This window comes from Netta rufina (genome assembly GCF_964035555.1).
Source record: "Netta rufina genome assembly, chromosome: 3".
NCBI classification, from domain to species: domain Eukaryota; kingdom Metazoa; phylum Chordata; class Aves; order Anseriformes; family Anatidae; genus Netta; species Netta rufina.
This window is the reverse complement of record NC_140125.1, coordinates 9,955,565-9,975,054: the sequence shown is the minus strand read 5'-3', so window position 1 is coordinate 9,975,054 and position 19,490 is coordinate 9,955,565. Positions and strand designations below refer to the sequence as shown.

Genomic DNA, 19,490 nt, shown 5'->3' with positions numbered 1-19,490 from the left:
GGAGATACAAAAGCTGCTGTGTGGAGCAGTTCTGCACAATGGTTACTTCAGTGGCCCTGGCTCTGCTGGAACCTATCTACCTTAAATTTATAAAACAACTTAAGGAAAATAGCTGCTTGTTACCAGTGTGGATACCCTCTTTTCTTTTTCTGTTCCCCACATATGTGCTTCTCCTTCACATTCAAGCAGATTTGAAAAGTTATGTTCAAATTTCTTTGTTTGCTTGTATTATATGCATACTTTTTTAGAAGAAAGGGAAAGGTCTGCTCTCTGGAAGGTTTCTTCTTTAAGTAAGTGGCATCTTCATCTTAGTAAAATAGAACAGAATGATTTTGTTATTGGGCAGATAACATTTCAAAACTTTAACTTGGTCACACAAAAATAACTGAAGTGTTGTGAAGTATGAATACAGTGAGCTGTAGGAGCGTGTAGATTGTAAATTGACTATCCTAATTCAAGGAAGCACTTAAACGTATTAGTAATTTCAAACTAATTGGCTTTAAATGTGCTGTTCTGCTTACGTGCATTTAAGGGTCTGGCATGCTCAGGGCTTTACCAAGATTTCTTTCAGAGCAGTGGTAGGTTTCTTTTTATAAGAAGGATCATTCCACTACTTTGAGAAGATTTCAGAGAGAGGGGAAAATAAAATTTAAAAAAATAAAAATTAAAATTAAAAGGAAAAGAAAAGAAACATAGTGATTACGAGTGATGTTTGAAAGAATACATGATGGTAAAACTGTCCTCTGTGGTCTAAACTCCCCCTTTCCTAACTGTGCAGATTGTGGAATGTTGTCACATCAGAACGTTGTTGCAGGCCATTTGCTCTCAGAATAAGTTAATATGAAAGTTTTAACATATCATATTTATATTTACAAAACACTATTTTATTAAGGAAATGTAGTGAATGTGAAACAGTTACTGTCTCGGAAAAGTAATTTCAGACTGTGTCTAAACATAGTTCAGAAATTAACTTCAGTGAGAACTGTGAAGCCCTGCTCATGTTTTCTCTAAAATAATAGTCCATACGTCAATTGAACAGACATTCCTGATTAAGTACAAAAGCATAGGAACCTGATAAAAATAGCATCTGACCTTCTAGATTTGCTCTCCATAAGAAGATTCTAGGCTTTTTTCACCATTTTTAATCCTGTGTTCTTTTTTAATTATAATAATAGTAAATCACTTTCTTAGCATAACAGTGTCATTTAAGACACATTCCTGAGGCTTTTGTGGGACTTGCAATCTGAAAGAAAAATATTTTTCCTTTTTTTTTTTTTTTTTTTTTTTTTTAGCCCAAGCAAACTATCGTCCCTTAGGAACAAAAGATCTTAGGCTTATAAGTAGTAGTTCTGTGAAAGCATTAGCTGCTTGTTTGATGGTCAGAAAGCAAATCAAATACTAGATATAATTAGGAAGTGAACAGAAAGTTAACCATAGAATCTCCATATGCTGCTATATAAAAGCGTAGTTTGCTGTCATCTTAAGTACTTTGCGAAATTTTGGTCAGAAACATTCAGCAGAACTGGAATGTGTCAGAAAAGGGCAAAAAGTATCATCAAAGGTCTCAAACAGCTTCTGGGTAAAGAACTACTGAGCTAACTGTCTTCAGCTGTCAGAAATGCCAGGCATTAGGCTTGGAAAAGAGCCCAGGGGGGAATTACAGAAGTCTACAAAATGATGCATGACATGGAAGAGTGGACAGATTTGGCTGTCTCTTCCACTACAGGACTTACAGCACTTTGTATGAAGTTGGTAGGAGATTTCCATCTAAATACAGGAGGCAGCTCTTCAACCAGGGGTCTTGCAGACCTGATGAACTCATTGCGAATAAGGTTTTAGATGCCAAAACTTAACACTTCATTGAATTCCAGCAGACACAGGCTACGTACAGAGCAGAGATCATTGATAGTTACAAAAAATACCAGAACTCTTATCTGATTAAGGATATCTTTTTGATGAGATTAGTTAGAAGCTGGGATGCTATTTTTATGTGTATATGTGTGTATGTATATGCTTTTCCTGCTTTCATTCTTCCCCAGACATTGATACAAGGTGACTGTCAGATGAAAAGTAATGGGCTAAGGGGACCTTTCATGTGGCACAGTGCATCTAATACTAGTTGCTTAGCACTATTTTATGTAATTAGTTAAGTATTATTGCTGATGTGCCTATGACTATTGTTGTACAATCATTAACACTGCACCTGTGGGCTAGCAAATCATGATACAAATATGACTTGAATCGGGAATGTGCACATATTCAGATTTCTATAAAGTTAGACATCATAATAAGGGAAGAGTGTAAGGAACCAAGGAAGCTGTGTTCATGAGGTTAGTAACCCGACTGTCTTCAGCCTTTCTGAGGACACAAAGGTTAAAAAGAGATTAAGGGAGGAGACTTGAGAGACCAGCAAGAAAGTGGGGCACATGTACCCAGAGCATGTCTTCTCAGAGCAGTAGCTTGAGTGAATGTGTGAAAGTGGCTATCTGCACTTATCTGACTTTTCTGTTCTGCATGGCATATGTGATGGAAGTAATCCCTGAAGGATTTTGAGGGTGAAAATTTAAGTGGAATTCTTTAGGAATGTTCAGAGGAGGTGGAGATGTAGAATGAGGACCTTCTTGGTCAGAGGGACAGGCTGGGAGGAAAGATAAAAGGATTTGTCTACAATGGTAAGAGTGTTCTGAGGGCATCTGGGAATGGCAAGGTTAAACTCACTGAAGCCAGAGGAAAAGATGCTCCATTAACCGTCTGAGGTGTCAAGGAAGGATACAAGAGAGACCTGCACCCACCACACCAGACAAAACTGACCATGGGCCTAATTTAAATTAAAATAGCTTTTTGTCAGCAGCAGTCTCTTACAGGTGCAGAAAAAGTCCATTTTTCATTTGACTAGGGAACCAATTTGGACAGGAAAAGTAGGAAGTTCTGTTTTCCACTGTTACAGGAATGAAAATTGGATCTGAGGCAATAATTTTTGAATGCTGAAGGATTTAGGTAACTAAAAACCACCTACTCAAGTAATTGGAGTACTTAGAACATTTAATTTCATGGAAAGTAATTTCATGCAAACTAACAAAAAGCTATTTCATTTGTTTTAATCTTCTCAGAAGTGTTATTTTTAACATACTAAAAACAATAACAAATAGGTATCCAAATAAGTTAGAAATAGCATGTATTCCCTCTATATGGTGAAAAGAATGACAGCTTGAATGTAAAGTCTTTACCTTCCTTGCAAATCAATGCATTTTAATGGCTAGAGTGGGAGTTGGCCACTGCTGGAGACAGGCTCACAAGCCTTTTGTCTGAGCACATCCTGTCATTCTTATGTTTATGGTCAGACTTTTCGATGGAATGTAACTTCAAATTAAGGGGAAATTATGCAAATGTCTGCAAAATGATTATTTAAAGCTCCTTCTTGCTTGCTGATTGCAGATGAGAATAAAATCGGTAATTTAAAACTTTTTTTTTTTAATAAAGCAGATTATTGTGCCTTAACCACTCCCAGGCTTATTGCCAGGGCTGTGATGGGGCTGTCATGTGAGCAGCCAGTAGCTCCAGTGCTCTATTTATCGAACTCACCATGATTCCTTATGGAGATGATATACATGAGTAACAGGAGCAAATGTATCATTAGTGCTATTTAAGCAGCCAAGCAGGATTACTGCCTTTTTGAAATCTTTCTCCTGTGATTAAGTCTTGGACCAAAAGACAAGACGGAGCCTGCACAGAACATTTGCAGGATGATTCATTCTGGAGGACATGGTTAGGAGCTTACCTTTAAATGCCTACCTTGCACTTGGTTGTATGGCTTTTTGTTTGTTTGACATTTTTTGATATTTGATTATCCGATTTCTAAAAAGCAGAACAGAAAGCCTGTGCCAACATTTAAATTACAAAAGTAGCTTCATCCCCTTCACATCCTTCCTTTAGGTTTTAAGGCCTAATAGGAATTTCTAGTAGCAAATTCAAGAAGGTATAAATAGTTGTATTTTCTTTTATACCACTTCATAGCTTTAATAAAAGCAAGGGCACGTTTTAAACTCGGTACTGAACACACAGAGAAATAAATGGTTCATTTTTTAGTTAGGAGGAAATGATAAGGAACTAAAGTTCTTATAGTTCAGAGTTTCCAGGTAGAAACTTAAGGAAAAAATGCAGTGATATTAAATGAGAATTAGTGTGTATGTATATTTCATAATCTCAGCTTTCTGGTAGGACAGAGTATAGATTAGGAAACAGTTAACGAGGAATTTTCCTTCTTTGTCATCTCCTGCTACCATCATTTTCCTTTTTTTGCCTATTCTCCCATAAATAACTGATCCAACTTAAAATCAAAGGGCCAGGTTTGCTCCTGGTATTTCACTGCACAAGAATGCTTTGTAAAGTATGATTAAGCTCCAAACAGTCTGAATTCCAGCAGGTAGAACTGAAGGCATCAGGAGTAAATAAGGGTTGTGTGGTCTGTTTTAAACCTAAAAGATCTCCAATATATAGTGTTATCTATGTATGTACAGATATTTATACACTTCAGATGCTGCTGTCCGTTCTCTGACACTAGACAGGTTGGACTTCAGCTGTGTATTTATAAATGTAGACAAAATCCAAAAAAATGAAAAGATCCAAACTAAACTGGAAGTTTTGTTAAAATCAATCTCTGCTTTTCTGAGAATCAGTAAGTAACACAGGTAAATTATTGGATCTGTGACACCTGTGGTATCTTTTTGGTATGGAAGCCCAGTGAGGTGAGAACAGAATTAAGAATACACGAACACTTTCCTTTATTTCAAATGCTTCCTCAAACCCCACTTCTTTAGGGGCTCTTTTCATACACACACAGTCATAAATGAGGCATTTGCATAACACTGCTATGTGCTCCTCTGCCTCTCATCACTGTGTATCATCCAACAAATTTAGGCTTTGCTCCTCTAGTGGACTCTGTGACAGTGATACCATCTGGATCATCCAGTCTTGTAGAGTTATGTGAAAAAGTAATACACTTACTGCATCTTCTTTCCTCATCTTCCAGTAGGAACTTATTTGATCTTCCTTTGTAAAAATGTGTATGTGTTTCAGTAATTTGTTTATTTATTTATTTTAATCTCTGACAAATACCTTACCAGAATGAGTTTGTGACCTGAAGTTTCCAGTGTAGCAGGGATGTTTAGGTGTCTTGTTTTGTTCCCCATGCAGCTAAAGGTACCTCTGACAAACCATCGATTTCATAGAGTAATGATTCTTATTCGCATTAATGAGTCATATCAGGATTCCCAGTTGCTGTTCATATGTGGAATTGACTTTTACGGGAATCTGTTCTTTTTCTTTCAGTGATAAAAACTTCTGTCTTTATCAGTTTACTCATCTAGCTTTTGTTTATCTTGAAGCAAACATTTTCCTTTATTCCTTGGGTTTCAGAAATCAAAATGAAAAATTGTATTAAAAGATACTGCTGCCAATGTTTGCAGTTTAACCAGTACATGTCATTGGTGTGTAAGAACCTGAAAGACTATATTGGGCAGACTGAACAGTGGTATTACCCACCATATTCAAGCTGAAGGAAGTGTCAAAGCTCAATAGTAAAATATGTAGACTGGGGGAAGTGCATTTTCAAGCTTTTTGTATCCAGTAGACTGACAGTGACCTTCAGTCCAAGAGCATCGGTAAGACTATGAAAGCCTGCCCCAGCAGAGCATGGTTCGTGTTCCCTGTCCCCAAAATGGCAAGTTAAGGGAGGGAACTAGGTCACCAGCATTTGAAAATGAGGGGATTTACTTTGAGAAGGGTGGGAATCTGCGGAGGCAGCTAATATTGTGAAAGTCCCCGCTTTTGATAAGATCTTTGATTTTACTTTCCATAATATTTATATAATCTTGAAACAAAACACCTGCTGTCCTCTATTGCATACAGTTGTTCATGAGGGAGGAATAGCTTTCAAAAGAAACTAATTTGTCTCTTAAAGGTGCAGGTAGATTTCTCTTTTTCTTTTTCACCTTAAATCTTTCTCAGTAGGATGATGTACATTTAGTTATATCCCATTTCTCAGGTCAAACCAAGCTGTAGTCAATGTAAAAATAAAAAATCAGAGGAGGTAGAGTATGGGGAAAAAATTCTGATGTCTGTATTTATGTATAGGACAAGTACAGAAGGTATCCATTTACACAGTGTACCTGTGTATTAATAACGATATATCTAGTATACCATTTTGCATTCGCTAGGTCATAATGCTGGTCAAATCCAACACAACTGAAGACATTTTTCTGATACCTGAGTTGGTACTGATAAGGTTGTGTTTAACAAAGACCACTGTAATTACTGTCTTTCTTATGTAGCTTGGGACATAGCAGCTTGTGCCTGTAGGAAGTTCCTCCAAATCAGATTCACATCAATCTGGTAATGCTGCTTGTGATTTTTGGGGTTGTTGCTGTGACCAACTGGAAATGCTAGTGGACAAGTCCTGTTCCAATAAAGCATATCTATTCTCTCATTTTCCCCCCAGTGGAAGTGGTTGTGATATAATTGTTGCAGTTTACATGGTGCCCAAAGATTGACCTGTGATAGAGAAATCTTCTGATATGATTAAATAATTGCATAACTCATTAAATAAATACCCCTTTTCCTCTAAAACTGGGAAAATGCACTCTGGTATGCTTTTTCAGATCTGTTCTTCACAACGTATATGGCTATCACTAACCTGCCCCTGTCAGTATGGGGCAGGTTATCATATTCCTGCTCTAACACCTCACCTTACCCACATACAGTGTTGCCATTCTGATTAAAGTAATTCAAACCTAGGGCTGATTTTACAAATCCTTGTCGTTCAGGTTTTGGGGTTGCTAAACCAACCTCTATTGATTCCAATTTGTAGTCCAGGATTTGTAGACAATAGTGATATACGATACCATCTATGTTCAATGTGTTAAGGTTAGTAGACAATAAGTAGGAATAGGTCACTTTCAGAAGTCTGATTCTTCCCCATCATGCAATCATTAAAACTGGGTCAAAAGTGTGCTGTTCCTTTCTGGTTCATCTAATAGATGCTTGACCAGAATAATTTGTAGTGAGTCAGGCACTCCTTATTTGTAAAAACAGAAAACATGTTGCAACCCCAAAAAGCAATTTAACTCCACCCCAGTAGTTTCAGATCTACCCCGGTAGAGTCAGGGACAATTTTCTCATGCTTTAAAATGACTGCCTTGCAAAGCATGCACTGCTTGTTTCTCATGCTTTCACAAACCTACTTCTGATATAGTCTGTCACCACAGTGTGCTTGGCTCCAAAACTTTCCTTTCAAATCTTCATCTGTCCGTAGCCATTCAGTGACAAAATTGCATCTGTAAGGAGCACTGGTGCAGTTGGAGGGGAAAAAATCAAACACAAAGCTAACTAGAAATATACGCTGAGACCTACTGGGCTTAGAAGTCAAGGCATAGAGCCTCCCGCACACATAGTTGTGACCTGTCCAGCAGACAGCTCAATTCTGAAACTATTTTTGTGTTTTGTGGAGCTCAGCTACTAAGCACTGGCTGTTTACAGGGCTGGCATATACCCATGCACATCCTGGAATCTACGAATACAAAAAGTAGCCATCCTTGAGGACCTTCATGCACAGTCAGCTCATGTTTACTGGAGGTTCTAGATATTTAATGAGGAAAAATTAACAAAACCACTACTTTGCTGCAACGGCTGAGTTAGTATTTCTGCTGCCATTTTGTTTTTGTTGTTTTTACTGAGCTTCCCTCCATGATAAAGGTAAGATCATCTTCGTGATTTGACATTCTTGTCAGGGCACTCAGTCAAGCTTCTGCTTTCCTTCATTCTTCTGCCCTTTGGCCATCACAGTAAACACAGATTTCTTATTCTCACTAATTGTAATTCATTTTACCTATATTATTGTGACATTGATTTGTGCATCTCAGGTGAAGTGAGATGTTCACTTCTTCAATATTTTCTTCTGTTCCTTGTTTATTCATAGGAGAAATGCTGTCAGAATCCACAGGCTACTCTTTTCTTTCCCGTGTATCACCCTGTAAGAATTCCTCTTGCCTTGCTACCTGCAATGCACAGCCAGCCAAAGACTAGAGAGTTGGCAAGCTGAGATGATTCATTACTGTTCAAAGTTAGTTGTTATCTTAATATCTTTAACACTGCTCCCCTGTTTGTTCCCCTTTGTATTTTGTTGTCCTCCTTTGTGAGTTGGTGGGGAAAGATACTGCTTTTGTTGGACAGTTGGAGAACATTTTTGATTTGGAGCCTCCAGGCACTAATATTAGATAAGTAAAACGCAATAAGGAAGGTTCTCCAGTTGCTGCCTTGGCATTTGTTTGACTGATGAGAGGGAAGAAAGAAGAACGGCTATCACTTATGAAGAGTGGCATGGCTTCTACCTTCCAAAGTACAAAAAGATGGAAAAAAACTTTCATTTGTCTATCCGTATAACAAAATAATTAAAAGTTTTGTATACATACATACATACAGGCACACAAGAAAAAATGGAAGAATTTAATTGTAGTAACTTTCTGCTTTCTCATCCAAAAAGAACTCAAACATGTTCAAGTTGTTTGTCCTATGCTTCCTGTAAAAAGGAGGAGGGCTTTTTCCTCACTGAGGGAGGAGTAGGGAGAAGAAAATGACTCTTCAAGATAAACTACATCAAAAGTTGTTGCTATGAGAAATTGAAGTGTTTTGGGATTTTTTTTGTGTTTTGTTTTTTTTCCCAAGGCAACTGCTTTGCTACCTTAACAGCAACAATATTTTTAGCATTAGTAATAGCTTGTTCGCATCCTTTTTCTTGTTGTATTCCACATGCACCAGATACAAACGGAAAAACTTAATTAGAAATAAATAATTAAAAAAAAAATAGGTTAATAACGGTCTTCTCGACTGATCTTTTGTATATTTTATGTCCTTAGAATTAAAATCTTTCAGTCTAATGAGATTTAAGGTTCTTTGTATATTTCTGCAGGTACCTTAGACAAGCATGTAGAACTAGAGAAACTTGTGGCCAAGTTCCTTGGTGTAGATGATGCTATGGTGTTTGGCATGGGATTTGCAACAAATTCAATGAATATTCCAGCCCTTGTTGGGAAGGTGAGTACTTCCTGAAGGAACACGTGGAACTGTTGTTTATTAATTGTATTAACAGCAGTATTCTGGGCAAGTGTTAAATGGAAAGGCTTGACTGAGGGGAAAAAAAGCATGATATTGGGAACCCCTGGGTCATAATACTGATGACCTTGTGGCGTGTAATATGCTCCTTTGTCATATTTTCTAGCTCTGGGTGTTCCTATCACACACATCTAGCATCTGGTTAGGGATCCAGTTTAAGATTATCCAGGTTCTCTTAACCAAGTTACCTCTTCCTAAAAAGTGAGTACGTTGCCTCCCATGTCTCAGGTGTTATAGGATGAACAATTTGGGACTGGTTTGTTTGTGTTTTTTGTTTTTTTGTTTTTTTTTTTACCTACTTGCACAGAAATTGAGCAGGAATAATTGTACAGGGATATTTAGATACAAGTGGCATAAAGATATTGCTATATGTGTTATGTAGAATATAACTATAGTATCTGTTAATATTATATATCATTATGAAGTGTTATATGTTGCAAGTATTATGTAATTGCCATATGTTTGGGAGATTTATTCTTAAATTTCCCCTATAATTAGCCTAGCAGCTATTATTTTCTTGTCAAGATGTACATACCTAGCTCTTACTGCTGATGCTGTATAGTAGTATTTAGGCAGATCTGTGTACGTATCTCTCATCCAAGGCATAATCTGTGTTTCCAAAATAAGTATTTGCCTAATGTATTGTCCTTTGACTGGGTAATGAAACAAAACCATAAAAGATATACAATAGAAAGGAGAACTAAATTAGGGTTCCAGCTTGAATTTCAGCTATAAATGCTGACTCTTGTTGATAAAACACACAAACTTACTTCTCCTGCATTTCTTAGATGAAAACTTGTTTTCTTTTTTGGAATATGAGTTAATTAATGAGAAATATGCTACAGGTGAACTGTATATTCATTTACCAGAGGGAGAGATTCTGCCTGGTGCCTAGGCTCCACTTGTGTCTTAATGGACGTGGAATTTATGCAGCAGCAACCCAACCTGATCTTATTTCTGCAGCTCAAAGTGTTGATGTCAGTCCAGCCTCAGTATCACTCCTCCTTACCTTAGTGTCATGCTACTTGGCGTGGTTGGCTGTATTTTTCTGGAAACACAACACAGACTTTAGACAGATAATAGAAGAACAAACATCACTTGATTTTCGTATAAAGCAGTTGATCTCTGTTAGGGTTATTCACCACATTCTAGTTACAGGAACTATTTGGCCCCTTTGCACCTCCTGGGAATTCCTGAGAATCCAACCTTTTCTTTTTTTCTGTCTGCCTTTGCAGTGGGTCTTTGCTCGCTCATAAAAGTGGCAAAAATTCCAATTCACATCTGATACTTACAGTTTAATTGGTTCAGTGCTATATTATAGACATAAATGTATGCTGAAAGACACACACTTGTCAACAGCCTCCCAGCTCATGCAAATGCTGATTGTACTCCTTCTTCACAGGGCTGCCTCATTTTAAGTGATGAGTTGAACCACACTTCCCTTGTTCTTGGTGCGAGGCTTTCAGGTGCTACTATTAGAATCTTCAAGCATAATAGTGAGTATTGAAGTTGGAAATGTTTAGAGACAGATGCTCACACCTCAAAGGCAAGAGTGCTTTCTTTCAATGCATGCTCTGCTTTCTGTTCCCAGATAATGCTTTTATCCAGGCACAAGAATTAACTGTTCAAGATTAAATGGTTTTCAATGGGGGAGAAAATATTGGTATAAGATAATAATTGCCATTCTGCATGATCTGGGACATCAAGTTGGATCTTAATTTTTGAAATCTGGAGTCTTAACCTCCTTGTTGTCTTTTTGACATGCTAAGTGACTGTGTGTTGCCATAAATATTGTCACTATGTCACTACAGCAAAATAGTATGAACAAACTTACAGAAATTAACTCTGTGTTTCCTGCCTCTGTTTCTATCAGGTTCAGTGCAACCAGAGTTACATTAATGTAACATTCCTTTGAAACAGCTACCCTGAATTTTGGAGGGGGGGGATTATAGCAAAGATGTAGATGGTTACATTAAGAGCATCATCCAAATATTCTTTGAAGTATAATTTTCATATAGAAATCACACTAACGTAATGTATTACCTTTGCAATCGCGTAATTATCTTCTAAAATACTCGTGCTTTTAACTTTTATTTAGTTAATGCTGCTGTGGTCACAGTCAGAGACATTGTGACTGGCTTTGATGACAAGAGCTGGTTCTTTTCCCTTAATCCCCATTGCAATTTCTCTTTGCATCCCTACTGGTGCCACCAGGCAGTGATTGCAACAGAGGTCAAGAAGCTAGAGAAGTGGTGAGGAATGAGAAAAGAGGTCTGATCACCTTTATTAATAACTAATATGGTCGCTTCTCGTTATTGTGTTGTGTTCAGCCCTGAGGTGAGCAAAAATGAATTATACATACACTGTAAAAGGCCTAAGGATCCCTTGGAATGAAAAGCACACTGTAATTATAATACAAGGCGTTGTTATAATTAATATCTATTCATAATTTGGGCAAGAAGCAATTCCTGAAGATCATATAAGAATTAATGATCATGTGTATCAGTATGTTTTTACAAAAGTAATTATTCATATATTAGCCCATAGCAAGCCCCAACTTGTTCCGTTTCCACAAATTTAGATATGCTAGGCATGGTTGCTCTACCAGTCTTCTCTCAACTCTTCCTTAGTTTGTTTGGTACCTTATCCCATTCAAACTTACGTTTGCATTGCTCTTTGTGGGATGATCTATCACTAACCAAATCCAAATATTCTCAGCTTCTCCACCCATCTAGTGCCGCATGCAGCACAGCTGGCTTATGCTGCTTCCCACAGCATTTCAAAGAATGTTCCAGTTTAAGGAGTGTATTTCTCTCAGCTGCTAGGCAAGCAGTGAAGACATCACTTTGGGCTGTCATTCTCACTTTAAGGAATTCAGTCTTTATCCATCCCTCAATATTTCACTCCTCTCCCAAGAAGCTGTTACCAACCAGCCTTTACTTGAGCTAATGCCAGATGAAAGCTGATGTTCTTTTGTGAATAATGAGTGACCCTAGAAATAACAGTTACTGGTCCAAAAAGCATCAAACCAGCACTGGAAAATTTAGACAGTCCTTTTGAGGGTCTCAGCAAACATCAGTGGATGCCTAGTCAATATTGCTTTGGAAAAGGCCATTGTTTTCTAGATTAGAGATTTGATCTGCCACAGTCAGCCTTGTATGATATTTCTGAGTTAACAACTTATTTTTCAAAATGAAACTGTGAAAAGTTTTGCAAATACCGTTTGAAATTTGAGTGACACCTTTTTTCATCACAATTTTGTAGCCCGAGTCTTATCTGAAGTGGCGCTTAGAGAGCACTTTGTGTGAAGAAGCTTCACACATTCAGGATTTTTCTGTCAGCCCACTGTGAACCTCTCCATGTTTCCACAGTTAGAAAGTTTCTTACTCTCATTTATTTATTTATTTAATCATACCCATGAGTTATGCATCAAGAAATCATCCTTGTCCAAAACCAAGAAAACTTGAGAGCACCTAATGAAAGTGATTCAAGGTAATTTTAAATGGATTTAAAATGTGCTTCTTTAAATAGTAGCTAGTAAACTTGCAAAAGTTCCTGCTACAGAAGATTGTGGAAATGGACAGGAGTTTCAAAAGGGATTAGAAAAAATCACAACCAGAGATCCATACATGGATATTAAAAAATAAAAAAATCACCAGGGATGTCTTTCAACATCCCTAAAATGTCAGTTGAGATTAATGGAGGAAAATGAGGGAAAATGACCATACAAAGTGCCCAGGCTAAATAGATCTCTGGTTGCCACCATCAGAGATGGTGGCCACTGGGCCAGATGGACCTTGGTGTGAGGGATCTCCCTGGCACTTTGTGGAAGAGAAGCAGAACATCCTTCAGATATCCTTGACCACATCTGGAAGAACAAGTCAAGTCATACTATCCATTTTAGGTACAATTGTCACCTGTTATCATCAGCAAAGAAAAAACTTTGTTTTGTAGCTTTTAAAATTTTATGCGGAAATACATTTATGAGCCTTTTGCCTCGGGGAAAATAGGATGTGTGTTGGAGGAGTAGAGCAGTGGAAATGATAATCTTGCAGGACTACCTTTGTGTAGGGTGCGTAGTTTGACACAAAATGAAACAGACAGTATCGTTCTCTATGGATGTGTCAGAGTAGTATAATGAAAGTCAGTAGAGCAAATGACTGTAAGGGGATACATAGCCTAAACTACCATCTTATGTTGGGAGGGTTCTTTTCTTTTCAGTTAAATAGCTACTTGTTTGTTTTGTTATATCAGAGTTGTGTTGCTTGTGCTCCCAGATGATTATTCTCACTCGTGGATATACAGGATATACACTGGTGTGCGAACACACGCCCAAAATGTCCAGCTATGTTAGTACTGTCATTGTCATGCTCACAAACAGGAATTAAGCCATTATCCGTGTCATACTGCCTGATGAGAAAATGAGGTTCCTTATGCTGAATTGGCCCTGTGGATGAATAGAAAACTTTGTACCTTGAGTTATCACATGAAGAACTTTGATAAGCATTAATTTCAGCATCAGGTAGTCATGCATTTTGTCTTTTTAAAATCCTCCTCTGCATTCTCATAGAAAAGGTCAATACCCTCCACCTCCTCCTTTCGATGAAGAGGGGTTTGATGTGTGCCTTTTCATATAAGGAAATCAATGATCCTTTAAAGAGCTTGGCTCCTGGCATTAACTGCAGGATGTTACTGTGTCAAAGGCTTGGCTAAGGCCCTTTGTTGAGCGGTTGGAACAATTTTCCAGCAAGGCGCAGAAGAAAAGAGTAAATCTGAATCCAATCCCAAAGAGGATTAGGGTTTAATGCGCTTTTCTTTCTGGCTTGTAAGTACGGAGCCAAGTTGTCCGCTGGCATGAGTTGGCTCATCTCCTCTGGAGCTGTGCCAAGCCCCACACGCATGCCACTTGACCCAGTATTGCCCTGCGCTGCAGACAACAGAGAGGATGCCAGGCAGTACCACCGCTGGTGCCTGAGACACACTTTCTGTGCAAAAGAGTAAGCAACCAACCAAACAAAAAGTTTAAATCAGGCAGCAGATTTTGAAGTTACCTTTTTGCTGTTAGAATGCAGCTTGAGTAAGCAGGAGCTTTCCACGCTCCTTATTGCTTATATCAGCCTCTTTTGAAATGCTGTGTAATACCTTTGATAAGGCTGCCTCGAACATATTTACTTTGGCTCTGACTTCCTTAGTTGCGTATGTATAGAAGAGACACTGGGAGAAAGGTGAGGTGTGAATGCTTGTTGCAGTTATTATAAATGGTTAGCAAAATGAGGAGGAATAATTATATAACGAGTTTGTAAAGCTGAACCAGCTGCTTCTGAATAGTGTGCAAAAACATGAACAGGTGTGTGCTGATAGCCTCCCTTTCTAACAAGCTTAACACTAAATCTCTCCCCTCCTTTTTTCCCCTTATAATAGTAAAATTATGTTCAAATAAATTATAGGAAATCGTATTCTATTATAAAAAGTATTTCACAGAAAATAGAGCAAAAACTGCTATTTTAAATCTATTACTGCCACGTATTCATCTTTCAAAGGCTATTATGTAGGTGAGAAAGCTTTCAAACCTTAAGGTGAATAATAGAGCAAAGATGAGATGTGAATCTGTAAATCTCTTTTTATTTGGACACAGGAATGTGCCTTGCATCCTGACTGCAGGTGAACAATCCCTTCCTTGTAAACAGACAGGAATTTACAGGCTTGGGTTGAGAGAAATGCACAGGCACATGCCTACAGGTCATCCAGGAGAGAGAAATTTAGGAGAATACCCCAGTCCTATAACTGAGAAGTACTGAACGTCCCCTTCCTATGGGCTCTCACTAGCAGTATTTCTAGTCTTCACCCTGCTGGGGTCACAGCAGTGTGCCACAAGGTATTTGGCCTTTAAGGTATTTCTGCTCCAGGGATCTGTGAGGTTTTGTGGATGTTAGAAGCAAAGCTCTGCCTCCTGGAACCCCTGCTCTGAGGAGTGGGAATAGCAGTTCTCTTTTAATTACTATTATTTATTAAATTGGATCACAACTGAGATCCTGGGGTTACATGTCCATGCAGTTGGGCCTGATTTGCACCAGGATCTTTCTCTGTAGGTGGGGACAGCACAGTAGCACAATGCTCAGGAAGAGTCCTGCAGCCATGTGAGGCCATTTGGTGACTCCCAGCTTTCCTGTTTCCTGCAGGCAGTCGTAGCAAAGACTGAAACCTCCCCTCCACCGTCTCCATGGCATTTGGGCAGTAAGAAGGCCCTTCTAAAATTTCTGCTCTACGTCAGCCAGCCTTTTGCCAGTCTCACTGAATATCACAGGTTGTGCTGCCAGTGGAATGAGTTGAGGTAGAGAGGCAATCTTGGGGTCACCTGCCACATCACTAGGATGTTTGTTGCTTAAAAATAAACACTCTTTTATCCATTTTCTTTTCCTTTCTTTAATTCCCAACATTCTTCTGTAGAAATAATACTTTTAGAACATTTTTTTAACCCGGTAGCTGGAGCTTTAAATCTGACTAGGTTTAAGATGGAATTGATTGGGTTAATTGATAGGAGTTATAGGTGCATTTCCAGACAGGTAGACTAAGAAGGTTTCTATCAGGCCTCGTTTCCTGGGCAGTGATTTGTTTAGGAAGCTGGAAAAGAGCTGCATTTCTATCCTTGAAGTGAAACTGTGCCGGCAGCATAGCCCAACGGCCAGTGTGCAGTGTGAGGAGGACAGGAGGCAAAGACATCTCCCCACCTCTGTGGCAGTAGTGGCCTGCCCTTGGTTAGGTGTGTGCCAGAAGGATGTTATCCCTACCAGACTTGTGCTCTGGAGAGCCTCTCCCATCCTTCCCAAGTGACCCACGTGGATGTCCCTTCAGTCATGTGGGGGCTATGCTCATGGGTGCTTTTGTTTTCTGGCCCTGGGAAAGATTGACATACTGCCTGTTCTTTTTGTTTTTCAAAGACAGTCTTTTATTTTATGTCACATATTTTAAAGCACTTTTTCAGAACCCCCGACCTTTTCCTTGGATAAATATTTGCCGAAATCTCTTAACCTTTCCAATAAAACTTGAAAAGCAAAACCAAGTAGCTAACCATTAATCAGCTCGTGATTTTTATCAAGGGTTTTCTGTTGCAGCAATTCTGTGCCTTGTACTAGCATCAGGTGAGAGCATATCTTTGTTCATTCAGTGGACAAATGAGGGTGTTCCTGACTAACTACATCCAGGTGAATTCTGTTCGTATGAGCTTGTATAAGGACATGCTGTACGAGACTTAGGATTTGTTTGTTCTTTCTAGTTCTACTGCATTTTTGCCTTATAGCATCAAGCAGCTAAATTGCAGTCACATTTTCAGGGTTAGATTTGCAATTGCTTGAGCAACCTGTGAGAATGTCGTGACTACTCACAGAAATCAGGCCACGGGGGAAAAGAAAATTCCAGTTCTCTTCATTGCAAAGGCACTTCAACGTGCAATCAGAGTAAGTGATACTGTGAGGAATGCAGGCAATTGCAAGGCACAACCAAGCACCCTGGGTAGATGAAAATCTGACCTCAAATCTGGCGCTTGAATCCACATCTGAAAAGTGAGGATTGCGGTGGTACATTCCTACCTCCTCCTCATGGACCTTGCAGGAGTGTTGTGAAAATAGTGAGGGTTTTTGGGGGTTCTCACAGCTCAGGTGTTTGAGGACAGCTGTGTGTCATGCAGGCATGAGCTGTTCAGGTTTCCATACAAAATGGTTCCTGCTTGGACAACAGGTGAATTTGTTATTCCATATATGTCATTTCTTGGTCCGCTCAGTCAAACTAAACTTTGTGTGTGCCACAAGGATGCCTTAGAGAAAGCACAGCTGTCTGGAGTTGTAATTAACACTGAAAGGGTAGCAGAAGGCCCTCATGTTCCAGTGCAAATATATTCTCTAGCTAAAAAATAAAAAAGGGGGTGGGGGGATACAGTTACATGCCTTTAAGCAAGTAAACAAATAAAGTGGAGAGAAAACAACAGGGATAAATTAGTAAGTAAAAATTAGTCAAAAATCTGTATTAGTTAAAAAAAAAAAAAAAAAAAAAAGCTTACAGTGGCTTCATATGAGACAGGTCCTTTTGTGTTTTTTGTTTTTTGTTTTTTTTCCTTTGGAGGTGTAATTGGTCCTTGAATTTCAGAAGGGAGGGCTCTGTTCCTGCTATTACAGAGCAGGATGAAAGGCACATTACCCACTAGGGTTTTGTCCTGTTTGAAGCCTCTGGCCACTATCAGAGACAAGATTATTGCGCTAGATAGATCGACCGCAGTCTAATCCAGTTTGACATGTATTTCCCTGTGACACATACAGACGCTGCCACAGAGAGAAGACTGGTATATCCTGCTCCTAGTGTGCTGTGTCTGCATTTGCCCTCTCTGACTTGAGAAAGCCATGTCTGACCTGCCACATGTGAGCAGGACTTTTTCCTGAGCGAGTGCTATTCGCTTACACCCAGCTGTGTATTTCTTGGAGTTAAGGAGGGGGATCTAAGACTATTACTCTGGCTACAGTAACTCCCACTTCCCTATACCACCCCCAACCATTCCAAACAAAAATAATCCCAGCTGTGATTTCAGGCAAATGACTCCAAGGGCACTCTTTCTGTTCAGAGCTTTGCCAGCATTCAGAGACTTTTCAAAGTCTAGTTTTCACTAGAATGAAAATTGAAAATTTCACTTTTACAGTCCCAGAGGTAGGTGATGTTTAGCTCAGTGAAAGCCTTGCAGTGGTTTCCCTTTGCTCTAGGGATTTGGAAGGAGGGACAGCATCAGAGCTAGGCACTCGAGTCACCGATGAGAGGACAGTGACCAGGAAAGGTATCAGTGGGGAGAGGGCAAGAGAGGAGAGGCAGGAGCTGCAGCAGTGGGGAGCTGGTTGTGTGGGAGACTGGGAAGGGGCAGGTAGCCACAGAGTCTGCATAAAGAACTTGCACAAGAGTGCAAAATGTGAGAAACTGACAACGAGAGGGGCAAGTGCAATAGGAAGGAAAGGAGAATGCGATAAGGGTAGTGGGAGCCTTTTTATCCTAATTAAAAAGGATTCGGCTGACATCACACAGGAGGTGTTCAGCCCACGCGGAGGAATGGTGATGATGTCCCCAGCATTGTAATGTGGAGCTGAGGGGTGGAGACGCCGTGTCTACCTGTGAGGAGGAGGCACATTGTGCCTGGGAGAAGGCAGGGGCCCGTGCAGGAGCCTGGAGTCCCACCTGCACTGGAGGCAGCATGACACACAGCCCGCCCAGGTCCAGGCTCGCCTTGACCCACTGGCAGTTTGTGGTGTTATTTCTGCTGAAGTAACTCTGAAAGATCCTAAACAAGGGTTGTGCAAGTCTCTATTAAATTCTAAAAAACACAGTGATCCACAGTCCCTGCTTAGGAAACCTTATCCTCTAAATCCAAACACTATTTCAAAGGGATAAGGTGGAAACTGAGGCAAAGGATACGTTTGGTTGTGCTTTGAGTAATTAACTAAGTGAAATTCCTACCACCACCTCCTAGGCCTGGTGAACGGTCATTAGCCTTTACCACTGAAAAGCCTGGGCTAGTGATGGTCAAATGAGGAAGGACAGTTATTTTTCCCATAACTGGTTATTCGAGATGGACTCGTGCAACATCTCCATCCCCCAGTCAAACCATATTTAATGGCCAAATAATTTGGTAGAAGAAAGTCATCTGGGGTTGCACTATTTCCTGAAACTGAGTATACCCCACAGTATACCCCACTGTCTGGAAAGTCCAAGTGCACAGAAAGCAACTTGACTTTGTCTGTATAACAGAAGCTGCCTTCTGGAGGGCAGATTCAAGGCAATAGATATTTTTTTCTCCTTTCAATTTCCCTTTTCCAAATGAAATGCTACAAGCACAGAGTATAAGGTTCAGTAAAATTCATTTGCACCTAAGAAAATTAATGTGTTGACTGTTAAAGGCTTAAGAAAGGCCCCCATACATGTTTTTCAGAATGAGACATCAAAAGCAGAGTGAGATAGCCCTGATCCTGAAAGCAGACATGTCCTTAACTTCAGCATGACTGTCATGGATAAAGTCAGGCAAGCTCCTGCCTTGGAGAGGTTCTTTTATATCTGCAGTCCTGCATTGTACACTCATTGGGACAGAGGAGCTATTTACATCCATGGACTTTTTCAAATAGCTCTTTAAAAAAAAAAAAAAAAAAAAGTGATATGCGTTTCATAACTCTCTAGCCTCTCCTCTTTCTTTCTGTGGGCTTATGTGAAAACTGAATTTCCAAGCTGTGATTTCAGCTTAGAGGTTGGGTAAGCTGACTTTCCCCAAATCTGGACTGACAAGTAGACAGAATACTGAATTG

General features: G+C 39.4%; 1 protein-coding gene across 1 annotated transcript in view; it reads left to right on the top strand.

Moving 5' to 3' along the window:
• Window positions 1-19,490, top strand: part of SPTLC3 (serine palmitoyltransferase long chain base subunit 3) — a gene marked incomplete at both ends in the record, with an annotated part of 84,412 nt that overhangs the window by 35,936 nt on the left and 28,986 nt on the right. Inside the window, 2 exons of the mRNA XM_084283653.1 lie at window positions 8,963-9,087; window positions 10,568-10,661. Of these exons, the coding sequence (XP_084139779.1) occupies window positions 8,963-9,087; window positions 10,568-10,661 (219 nt within the window). The remainder of the gene's footprint in view (window positions 1-8,962; window positions 9,088-10,567; window positions 10,662-19,490) is intronic.